This window comes from Podarcis muralis, chromosome 2 (genome assembly GCF_964188315.1).
Source record: "Podarcis muralis chromosome 2, rPodMur119.hap1.1, whole genome shotgun sequence".
Classification (NCBI taxonomy): domain Eukaryota; kingdom Metazoa; phylum Chordata; class Lepidosauria; order Squamata; family Lacertidae; genus Podarcis; species Podarcis muralis.
The window spans coordinates 72700226-72712770 of NC_135656.1; the positions used below are offsets into that span (position 1 = coordinate 72700226).

General features: G+C 39.8%; 1 protein-coding gene across 7 annotated transcripts in view; it reads left to right on the forward strand.

The window, feature by feature from the left end:
* The window catches only part of DOCK3 (dedicator of cytokinesis 3), a 142008-nt gene that overhangs the window by 73818 nt on the left and 55645 nt on the right, over window positions 1-12545 (forward strand). For all 7 annotated transcript variants that reach the window (XM_028718699.2, XM_077924751.1, XM_077924748.1 and 4 more), the window contains 5 exons: window positions 1026-1123; window positions 2229-2312; window positions 2436-2536; window positions 3311-3392; window positions 5595-5765. In XM_028718699.2, coding sequence (XP_028574532.2) covers window positions 1026-1123; window positions 2229-2312; window positions 2436-2536; window positions 3311-3392; window positions 5595-5765 — 536 coding nt within the window. The remainder of the gene's footprint in view (window positions 1-1025; window positions 1124-2228; window positions 2313-2435; window positions 2537-3310; window positions 3393-5594; window positions 5766-12545) is intronic.

Genomic DNA, 12545 nt, shown 5'->3' on the forward strand with positions numbered 1-12545 from the left:
GCGTTGTGTGGTGCTTTGAAGGGCCCACTGCCCAGCAGGCTCTTGAAGTCACCACCTGTCAGCTGTTGTGTGGTAACTTCAAGCTTCCTTTCTGCAGGGTTTACAATATTTTAGAGTGTACATATAATTACCTTGAATTATGATGAATGTTTTTATAAAGGCCATCAATAACTGCTGGGGGTGGTTTTTTGAAATCACAGGTGAGGAAAAGCATGCATTTTGGGCAAAGCATTGAGATCAGAAAGAGGTTTCAGGAGACCTGGATAGAAGAGAAATGATTCTGCTGAGTAAAATCCCTTCTCAATTGATTTTTAAACTTGGCAATCATTGTTTTGTTTTTGTTTTTTAATTAAGACAATACACTGAGGAAAAGCCAAAGGAATTCATTAAACGAGCTGTCTGCTGTAGCCAGCATTCCCATTTTGGGAACTAAAAGCTTGCTCCTGCAGACAGCTTCAGCAGCCTCCCTTCCACCATCTCTTGATTTTTGATCAAATAACTAAAGCTAAAGAAAACTATCTTGATTTTTGATCAAATAACTAAGACCTCAGTGTCCCTTCCAACTCTACAATTCTATGACTTGGAAGAAACATTTTGCATGTCCCCCCCCTTTTTTTTTTAGCATATATTGCTCGTCGGAACTAACTTCCTGATATTTTTGTGTGGCATAGTGTAGAACATTTTAAAAGATGAAGAATAAAATTACTTAATTGTCCAAGATGTGTTGTTTTGTGGTGATATGATTGCTATACTTATGCATTTAGGCAATCAAATCCTAAGCGTGTTCACTAAGCATGTCTTACTGTGCTGAATTTGAATGTGATTTTCTCCCAAGTAAGCATGTATAGGATTAGAGCACTAAATCTTGCCGATTTACAAATTTGTCTCTCTGAAAATAATTTTTAACCATAGTCATTTGTTCACAGATATCTGATATTTCTACTTATGCCAATTTTCCATTGTAATTAGTGTGCTTAGTATGTTATACTTTGTGTTTCTCTATTTATTCTTTCAATTATTTACAGTGGATCTACTTGCTCTCTTGAAATGGAAGGCTTATCCAGATCGTGTAATGGATATCTTAGGAAGACTGAGGCATGTCAGTGGTGAAGAAATTGTTAAGGTGCTGTGTCCCCTCCAAGTTGTTATTAATGTGCAGCTATTGTGACAATTAGTACAAGTCTTTGAGGAAGAAAGCCTCTGCTTTACTTGCTCTGTCTTCGATCAGTAGGTGAAATCAAGATGTGATTATCTTAAGCACAAACCTAAGAAGTGCTGAGTTAGCAACGTATCATTGGTTCATGGGACCAGTTTTGCAACCAGGTGGTAGGGAGAATGTGATGTTGCTACAGAGCAGCATCTCCTCCTCCTCCCTTTTCTGGCAACATCTAGAAATGCATAATGTGTGACATTTCGCCATACTCTTAGGTTTGAATCCAACACTGCGTAACAGGGCTTATATTTCTTCTCTTCCCTGATGCAGCCCCCGCCCACTCCTAAATGTGCTCCAGAGGGTCTCCCCACACTTAGCTATGGTTTGAGGGTGTGCAAGAAGCTGTAGGGAGGAAGAGGAGGGGGGATTTTCATTGTGCAAGCGGACCTCTGCGAGAGCTAGGAACCATTACAATTTACTGATAATCTTGGATTTGTATTTACGTAGGAATATAAATATAATGAAAGTGAAATAATTCTATATAAGGTAATAGTCATCACCTAGGTCAGGGGTCAGCAAACTTTTTCAGCAGGGGGCCTGTCCACTGTCCCTCAGACCTTGTTGAGGATTGGACTATATCTGGGGGGGGGGGGGATGAATGAATTCCTATGCCCCACAAATAACCCAGAGATGCATTTTAAATAAAAGCACACATTCTACTCATGTAAAAACACCAGGCAGGCCCCACAAATAACCCAGAGATATATTTTCAATAAAAGGACACATTCTACTCATGTAAAAACATGCTGATTCCTGGACTGTCCGCAGGCTGGATTGAGAAGGCGATTGGGCCAGATCCAGCCCCCAGGCCTTAGTTTGTTTACCCATAACCTAGGTGATGCTCATCGATTTCAGTGTGCCTACTCTATGGTTGGCAACCCACCCTATGTCTCAGTGATTTTACTCTGGAGAACTAGGAACAGTCTTGAATCTCTCTTTCTTACACGTTATAAATGGTGTGTTTTGGTAGAATTGTTTACCAGGAGAAGTCATTTGAATGTTTGTGCCTTTCCAGTTCTTGCAGGATATCTTGGACACATTATTTGTGATTTTGGATGACAACACTGAAAAATATGGACTGCTCGTCTTTCAGTCTCTTGTAAGCATAGCACACTTCTGAGAGATGAACAGTTTTGACTTCCCTTTATCCATTATTTTTATGACCTTTGTAAGCTTTGATGATCTGTGTCCTTAGGTGTGGTTTTGTTTCTCTCTTCTGCAGGTGTTCATCATCAACCTCCTGCGTGATAGCAAATATTTTCATTTTCGACCTGTAATGGACACTTACATCCAAAAGCACTTCGCAGGAGCGCTGGCCTACAAGTAGGTTCTATTTTACCACAATTGTACATTAGAGTGTCATTTCTGATGAGCTGGATAGCAACAGTTCTAATTTATTGTTTAGTAGAACATCCAGTAGTACGAAGCAATCTTACTGAATGTGGCATAAAACAAGAAACAAAATACTCTTTTTCAATTAAAAAATTTGGATTACAGTCCTAAATGGGGATGTTCTCCCTCTGAGTCTTCTGAGAGGGAACATGCCATAAGAGTTGAAGGAAATAGGGTGGGGTCAAACAGGACATTTTCTTAATTAGACTCTGTTTTTATTCTTTAGCTAAAACATCTTGCAGCTTTTTTGTGGACCAAAAGATTTTTCCATCAGTTAACCATCCTTATAATCACTTAGTTTTACTCTGGAAGAGCACTTTTTACAGACAGTCAAGCTCGTTTTTCAGAAAAAAAGATAGACTGAGGCCAGTAGATTTCTCTCAAGATTACAAAAACTCTGGAGAAATGTAAAGCAGTGTTTTTGTTTCATTTTAAAGCAAAATAGTTTTGTAACTAGTATCTGCTGTAATCTCCATGCCTAATCTCTTTTTGTCTGTCTCCATCAATGTTAAATATGGAAGAGTAATTATTTTGGGTCACCAAGAATATATTTCTATATCCCACTTAATTATATGTGCTAAAAATCTCAATAGACCGAACTATGATATAAAACCTAACTTAATATATTACTAGCAAAGGATATTTAAAAACATCTTTAGCATGGCTGGGGTTGGAAATGTATCTGTATTTTGTGTTTTTACTCAGAGAACTTATTCGGTGTTTGAAGTGGTACATGGACCGATCAGCAGAACTTGTACGACAGGACCATATTCAGGAGGCAATGCGGGTATGTTTTCTATAGAAATGCCGTCTGTTTAAAATGACTCTTACATTGCAGAGTTTTCTGTTGTGCAGAGAGCTCTGTCTTGAATAGGTTTTTGTTACTGATTATCTAGGGAAGAAATGAATCCTTTTATCCTGTTCAGATTATAATTTTAGAGTAAAACTTATCTCCTTGAGTTTGAGAATGCACATAATTGATTGTACATCTTTTGAACTTGACAATAAAAACCCCATGAAGAAAGAATGACTGAAAATCTGTCTCGAAAGATCTTTGAAATCTTTGAAAGAAATAAATATTAATTGTATGTATTCTAAATGTGCACTGCTTGTTGATTAAAAGTAGGTTTTGTTGAAATGGCTACTTGCGTTAATCATACTGGTGTTAATGAAATGACTGGCAAAAAATATACCAGTCCCCGCAAGACGAATGCCTCGCAAGATGGAAAACCCGCTAGACGAAAGGGTTTTCCGTTTTGGAGGTGCTTCGCAAAACGAATTTCCTATGGGCTTGCTTCGCAAGACGAAAATGTCTTGCGAGTTCCTGCAGGTTTTTTTCCCTCCCCCCCCCTTTTTCCCAAGCCGCTAAGCCGCTTATCAGCTGATCCACTAAGCCGCTAAGCCGCTTAACAGCTGATCCGCTAAGCCGCTAAGCCGCTTAACAGCTGATCGCTAAGCCGCTTATCAGCTGATCCGCTAAGCCGCTTAACAGCTGATCTGCTAAGCCGCTAAGCCGCTTATCAGCTGATCCGCTAAGCCCGCTAAGCCGCTAATAGCGCTAAGCCGCTAAGCCGCTAATGGGCTTGCTTCGCAAGACGAAAAAACCGCAAGACGAAGAGACTCACGGAACGGATTCTTTTCGTCTTGCGAGGCACCACTGTATGTCAAAATGGTCAACTATTACTTAATTTTGAAGGCAGTTCATTTTTAAGATACATATTGATCAAAAACCTACATACTACAAGAAAGGATACCAAGCCTAACAATATTATAGATTCAGTAGGCTATTGCAGCAATGAGGGGGGGGGCGAGTCTCTTCTTTCCTCTGATGCAAGTTGGTGGAGAGATCATTCTCAATTGCATGGGGAAGAAAGGAAGGGTTCACCCCTAGTAAAGGCAGGTGGGGAAAACATCACACATACCACAGCAAGGACTATGTGGGCTTCTCAAGCTTGGGCTGCAGTGGAGAAATTTCTCCTATGCCCATCACTGATAAATGCCTGTATAGGTGCGTGGTATATGCATATGAGACGCGGGTGGCACTGTGGGTTAAACCACAGGGCCTAGGACTTGCCGATCAGAAGGTCGGCGGTTCGAATCCCTGTGACGGGGTGAGCTTCCGTTGCCCGGTCCCTGCTCCTGCCAACCTAGCAGTTGGAAAGCACATCAAAGTGCAAGTAGATAAATAGGTACCGCTCCGGCGGGAAGGTAAACGGCTTTTCCATGTGCTGCTCTGGTTCGCCAGAAGCGGCTTAGTCATGCTGGCCACATGACCTGGAAGCTGTACGCCGGCTCCCTCGCCCAATAAAGCGAGATGAGCGCCGCAACCCAAGAGTCGGCCACGACTGGACCTAATGGTCAGGGGTCCCTTTACCTTTACCTTTACCTTATATGCATGTAAGAGCCTGCACTTTGGCCACCATTACTGCAACCAGGCTGAAGAAGGTTAGACACTCCTGCTTTTAAAGCCTATATGACTTGAAACTAGGCTATCCAAGGGACTGCATTTTCCTATATAAATCTTGATTTGTTACTAAGATTTTAATCAGAGGCTGCTCTTTGGGGCTCCTTATCATCTGTGGTGAGGTTGTGGTTAACCTGTTAAAGGGCTTTCTCCACTGTTGTGGCCCAACTTTGGAACGTCCCACCTTGCCCTCTGCCTCATAAGGTTTGCCTGGTACTGAACCTAAATTATTTGGTGTCGGTATAAAATATTTTAATTGCCCAGGCCTTTTAGAGTTTTCTTATGGGTGTTTGATATTGTTTTTGGGTTTTTGTTTTATTTTTGCTGCTTTGTTTTTGTTTTTGGTGGGCAGTGAAAACTAACTTTTTAAAGTAACTTTTTTCTTTACAGGTTTTAACTAATGAAATACATATCCAATTTTTGAAAATGAATAATTATTAATAATATATCTAATTTTTCCCTCTCTGGCTCTTTCTAAGCTCCTTTTCTTTTTCTCTTGTACTGATTCACTTCCTACTCCTTAAGGCCTTGGAATATCTTTTCAAGTTTATTGTGCAGTCTCGGATCCTTTACTCCAGAGCAACTTGTGGAATGGAGGAGGAGCAGTTCAGAGCCAGCATCCAAGAGCTTTTCCAGTCAATCAGATTTGTGCTTAGTCTGGACAGCAGGAGCTCAGAGACTCTCATCTTTACACAGGTTGGAAATATTCAGTGCTTCTGTTAAACTCTGTGTGTGAAACAGGCAAATAGTTTGTGCATGTGGGTACAGTTGTTGCAAGCTTTGCTCAGATAATAGCCTTACTTGCAAATTGTACTGGAATCCTTTTATGAAGTAGATCTGCACCAGTTCAGAGATGGAGAGCTGCTACCTTGCATTAAAGTATGTAGAGGCAAGCAGGCATTTTAATTCCCTTTGGTGTTTGATTTAATGCCTTGCTTGTAAGAAAGTTTCAGAATTGGCATGAAGGGAGTGTAATCAATAATGACAAAAGCAGTAGTAGTTCAGACTGAAGCTATTCGTTATAGTAACTGCTATTGGAAAGTTGTACATTGCATGATAATTATAAACCCATAAAATCATCCTCTGTCTAAACATCCTTTGTCTATAATATTTGTTACATATTATTACTGAGTATCAGATTATTCTATCCTTGCTTTAAACTAGCAGCACATTACGTAGTTCAGCTTCTTATGGTGTACTGCTAAATTGTTATGATCCGAGGCACTGCATGTGTAGTAAACTTATTGTAACAAGTATCTGCATACTATAGCAGGTGTAGCTTAGTGTACATATATCATTCATTCCTTAGGAGAGAGGTTATTTCAACAATGGGAAGGTGTTGTTTGCAGCAACAGCAGTTTTGCTAGTTAACAACCAGCATTCGTAAAAATACTAATACAACAGAAATAACTATACAAAACAACTGCCTTGCGGAAAAGTCATTTCTATGTGAGATTAATCACATAGTTACTTTAACAATTTAACAATAATTTAAAAACAAAACAAAAACCCATAACATTAAGATATGCCTATTTTTCTATTGTGTTTAAAATATTGTGGCTACGAAAAGTATAACCAAATTAATCACTGGCTATACCAGTACATTGAACAAGTATAGCAATACACACTGTATGTTCTTAAATGCTAAACCTATGGAAGGTTGAAGTAAAAAAAAAAAAAAAGAATGGGATATATATATTATATATATACATATATTCTACAGTCTTATATCAACTGTCCACTTTTTACCACACATTGAGACATAATACTAGTCAAGTAGGTAAGTCCTATTAATGTTTTGTCTTCAGCAAATATTTCTCTATAGAAATACCATCAAGCTGTGATGGTTGTCATGGCAATAGTGCTCACAATTGAAACATCTGAGCAATGAAGCAATGGCATGGTGGTCCCTAGGTTGTGAAATGACTTCTTCTCAGAGGTGCATCATTGTACATTTTTCAGCAATTAGTCAATAACCCATTTTCCCAGACCTTTGTTTGAATCTATCTATGTTTTCCCTCCTCCTGCACTACAAATCTGTGCCACTGTTTTATTACTCTGATATTGGCTGCCTTTGTAGTTTTTTATTATTTTAATTGTACTTATTTTAATTGTGTATTTCTGTAAGCTGCCCTGGGCGAAGGGTGGGCTGTAAGTGAAAATGATGATGGAACTGTGAGAAAACGCTTCTTGGGGATCTTTGGTAACTCCCACTTTAGCCATGTGCTTCAATCACATGCTCATTAACATGACCAAGACGAGTCTAATTGCTGTATATTTGTTATTTTATGCTTTGAAGCCATTGAGAAGGGACAACTCTTGATGGCTCTGGTCTCTGCCAACTCTGCCTTTTTCACCAGTTACACATTGATACGTGAGGAGGTTATATATTCATGAAACTTGACCTGTTTAAATACTTCAAAAGTTTACTTTTTTGTTTCCCACTTGCCACTGTGTTGCCCTTTGACCCTAACTGCCCCATAGGCCCCTCAGCCTGGAGGACAGGTGAGCGGAGCAGGGACATGTACCCCACAAAAATGTGGTGGTACTTCAAGGCCGTCGTTTAATTCTGTAAGTAGTTAACCCCATATCCTGCACAACCTTTCATCATGGATGTACCCAGTGACTGTTGTCCCCCACCCAATCCATTTCTCTGCACTTAGAACTCAAATACACTGCACAGTTCAATGTTTGCAACTACCAGGTGGTTTTCACAGCACTGGAAATTTAACATAAAGGGCACTAAACTGTCTGCATGAATCAGCTTGATTGTGAGAACCAGTGATTAGAGAGAAGATAACGGTTCAGCTGTTATAGGTTACTGGACATCATCTCATGGTACAAAGAGTGTCTAATAGTGGCAAGGGCATGAAAAGTCGTAATAACAAAAATCGTTGTTGGAAGACCAGAAAAGTTGAATCTTGGTTATACTTTATTCTCAGTGATAATTAAATATTAATTTAGTCACAAGAAACAGTAACAAAGGGGGAATCAATTTTGGACTGGACTCTCCTTCTCCCCCTGCATTATATTAAGATTTCCTTTGGTGTTGGAACCAAACAGCAATGTGTTCTCTCTAATTACAGTTCTTCTGGTGCTCCAATTTCTGAATACATAAACCACTCAAGATAATGCCTTTTGCTCATGAATATGAATTTGATTTTGCATACGTTATACTATATGCACTTAATAAGTCAAGGGATTGACTACTTCCTACAATATTTAGTTGTTATCTAGTTGCATTATTTTGGTTATGTTTTTGCGTTTCTTCTGCATTTAGGTCATTTTGAAATAATAAATGGAACGAAAAATATTATGAAATGTTATAAATAATCAAAACCTTAGCAGAAGTCTGTGCCCATCTTTCAGCTCAACTTCCTTGAAATGTTTGAAATATTATGTACAGTGGACGCTCGGGTTGCAAACCTGATTCATGCGGGATGCACGTTCGCAACCGCGTCTGCACATGCGCGGGTTGCGATTTGGCACTTCTGCGCATGCGCGACCACCGAAACCCGGAAGTAATCCGTTCCAGTACTTCTGGGTTTCAGCAGTCCGCAACCCGAAAAGGCACAACCTGAAGTGGCTGTAACCCGAGGTATGACTGTAAATCCTTGTTAGTTAAACAAGCCAAAGTTGAGATGAGGGAAAAGTGAACGTAAACATTGGCAAAGTCCTTTTCCTGTCTGTGTAGGAGGAGGGGAAGGAAGGGCTGGTATGTGCCAGCCTATGGCTTCAGTCAGTCTTTTAATTCATTTCTCCAAATTTGTAAACTGCCCTTCATCATGTCAACATGATCCTAGGATAGTTTCCAACAATACACAAATATAGAATGAGCAAAAATTATAAACAAACTAGCAGCTTTGTACCTGGCATCGCTTGAAAATCTTAAGAAACCAACAAATCAGTGCAGTTTTGAAAGGGTCAGTGTGCCATCTTGTTTAAAATGATATGCAGACCAAAGGCTTTGCCTTGGGTCTCAGAAACCATCATGCAAAATATGGTTATCATATATTAAGAGGTGTCCAAATGCATAGTAAGCAAACAACTTTGCAAAATAGTAGATGTTAGAAAAGCCTAATGAATAAAATAGTATTAGAACAACAGCATATGACCATACAACTAGTAGTTTGGCTACTAGTGTGAGTTAACTTCAAAAGACCAGGAGAAGAAAAATGTTTTTACCTTCCAACAAAAGCCCATCAGAGTTCTAGGTGACTAAGAGCTTTCAGTACTAATACTAAAACACTGAATTAGACCAGTAGAATATAGGCAGCCAGCACAGATCCTGCAAAATTGGGGTTATATGACTGTGTACAGAAGTACCAGCCCACAATCAGATGGAATAATTTTTCGCTAGCTGCAGCCTCCAGAGTGCCTTTAAAGGAAGCACAATGTACATTGCAGTAGTCTAAACATGAGATTAGAAGAGCTTGGATCCCCATGGCAAGGCTTTCCCAACTTAGAAATGGCTTGTCGCTGGGACACCAGCTAAAGCTTGCAGCAGGGAGCCCTTGCCTCAAATGACAACGAGTACCTGCGGACTTTTGATCTGTTCCTTCAGGGGGTGTGCAACTCTATTTAGACCAGGAGTGCCTTCATCTTGGCAGGATTTAGCTTCAGTTTGTTCTCTTATTTTAACAATATAATTTGTGACTGTATTGTAGGACCCTTATACATTCCAAGGTATAAGAAATTATAGAATAAAATGATTATTCAGATAGGGATTTAGGATGCAAGGTGAAATGGAAATTTGCATTTATTTATCTTCATTTCGTTTTGGATAACCTTATACAATTCTTTTTGGATTACTTAATATTGATTCCTTTTTAATTTTCCATAATTGCTTTTTCACGTGTGTATAACAGAGAGATGTATTATATATGAAGATAAACCTTAAAGTGGGGTTGGATCAGTAGGCTTGGAACAGGTCATTATTTCTCAAACTAACTTTATTTCACATGGTTGTCGTGGGTGTGTAAATGCTGATGCTCTGAGCCCTTTGGCAGAAGGGCTGGGTACACATTAAAAAAACTAGGACTGTCAACTAATTAAAGAACTGCTGATCAAATAAATGATTGCCTTAACTGATTCATTCATTAATTTAATTGAATGTATTAAATATATGTGTATATTATTTTACCTAAATCTAACCTTTTTCAGAGAACTTAAAATTATTGGAATAAAATGTGATCATTGATATTTTCTTTTAATTCTCTGTTATACCAATATGCCACTATTAAAATGGCCTCAATAAATAAAAAAGTATGTCCTTAACTTCCTCCCTCAGTGATTATTAGTTGATTAAGCTGCAGAGTAAGATGTGTTTATTCAATCTAGTGATTGAACAAACTATAGCTTGCAGCAGCAAATAAATAAATGTGATCCCCTGAGTGCTGTTCTTTGAGAAGAAGTAATTTATAATTGAGGAATGGTTGTGTATCCTGTATACACTTCTGTCTTTTGTCATTCTGGATGGGTTTTACAAAGTCCTGCAAAGTCTGTGAACGGAGACAGTATCCTTGTTCACACATAATGTTAAGCCAAACTATAGCTTAGCTCAGAGGAGCAAGCTCCCAGAGAGAATATTACAACCACTTTGCTCCTCCCTGATCATATTGCTTCTGTGCTTCACTGAGCTAAACTGTAGTTTGGTTTAATATGTCATCTGAACCCAGGCACATGGTTTATCTCTCTCTGAGACATGAACTGCAGCTCAGCACAGAAGCAAAATGATCAGGGAGGAGCAAAATGACCGTGATCACCTCTCCAGGGGTCTGCACATTTGCACATGTTGGATGGGGGGTTAAGAACAAGCATTCTGGAGAGATTTGACCCTCTTATTCCTTTTCAACTTATTTTCTTTACCAATCTCCTTGTTTTTAAGAAGATTCCTTTTTTGAATCCAGATGTGACTACGTTGGACTTCTTTAGCAATTGTACACAGAGAGAGAGAGAGAGAGAGAGTTTCATGAGCAAGGGCACCATCATTTAGAGTATCTAGGCATCAGTGGTGTGTAGTCAGTGGACTAGGGAGACTAGGCTAATCCCCTAAATGTTCCCCTTTGGGAAGGAAGGAAGGTTCCCCCTTCCCAAAGCTTGGGAAGCTTCTGCCTAGCTCCGGGAAGAAGGTACAATGCTTTTTTGGAACATCATCCTTTGAGAACACCTCCCCTCCCCCTGCTCTACCGGTTGCCCAAAGATCTTCTAGATCTCAATAGCCACAGGCGAAACTAGTCCTTTTATCACCTCCATGGATCACAGATGTGCTCAGACTTCATAGCATTGTAGTTTAAGCACAGGTTTGTTGGTAGATAAAGAAGCAGGGCTGAATTCTTAAATGAGAGGTACTTAGAATCTGTCCTGCCTGCAGACCATGCCTACCTATCTAAAACTCAGATCTCAGAATTTGTGCTGTATGTGGATTTGGTGTCTATGGATTTGGTGTCTATGGTCTATGGACACCATCTTTCAGCCTCCCAAGGTTTTTCTCCTTGTGCAAGGATTCAAAGACCGACAGACATACAGAGATTGCAGGAGGTAAAATGATAGCAATTTTATTAGATGCCAGATTTGGATGAGCACCAGAAATTTGTTCGTTTCTAGTGGAGGAGAATGACTTTGAAAAGAATTTAGTCTTGTAAAGGAGGAAATTTGATAATACATTGGGTTGAGTGAAATAAAACAAGTGGATAGTAAAAGGACGGAAGAAAGGAAAGTACTGAAGTTCACACAGAAAATGAAAGAAAGATGGGGTAAAAGAATGTATAACTGACATTGAGAAGTGGAAAATACTGGAAACTGGGTTTACATTATTATTTTGGTAATTAAAGGGCAATGTGTTGGATTTACTTACTAACTGCATTGGTGAATGAAAGGAAAAGTTCTCAGGACAAACGCTGGATCAGTGTTTCTCAAAGCATGGGGCACTACTGGACTTCATTACATTTTCATTTGGGCCTCAGCCCTGCGGCCCATTCCTCACTCATACATCCCACTTCCCGGCTGTACTGTAGCTGTTTGGTTGGACTCCCCCCTGCCCCCGTCCTTTTTCCTCCCTCTCTGGCCTCTTGCCAAGCCAATGAAGCCTCTTCTAACAGATTCAGTAGTGATGGTTGCCTGTTCTGCCTCAGAAGAGCAAACTGACATTGGGCAGCACTGGCGGAAGCAGGAAGAGAATGTGGAACTGAATAAAGGTGGACTGGGAGACAGAGGTTGGTGGGAGAAGGGAGGAAGAATGCTGGGGACATTGGAAAAAACCAGAAAGTTAGTTAATGGACAGTATCCAACAAACTTAGGTTGGTGCAGATTTCCACTTGCACAATGGAACTTCTCTCCCCATGCGCATCCCACATTCTCCTCAAATCTTCTCCAAAAGGTAGGAGGGAATGCAGGAAGGGGAGAAGAGGGGGAAGTTCCATTTTGCAAGTGGAAAATCTTGTGCTGATGGAACAGGTTAGTTGGATATTGCCCATT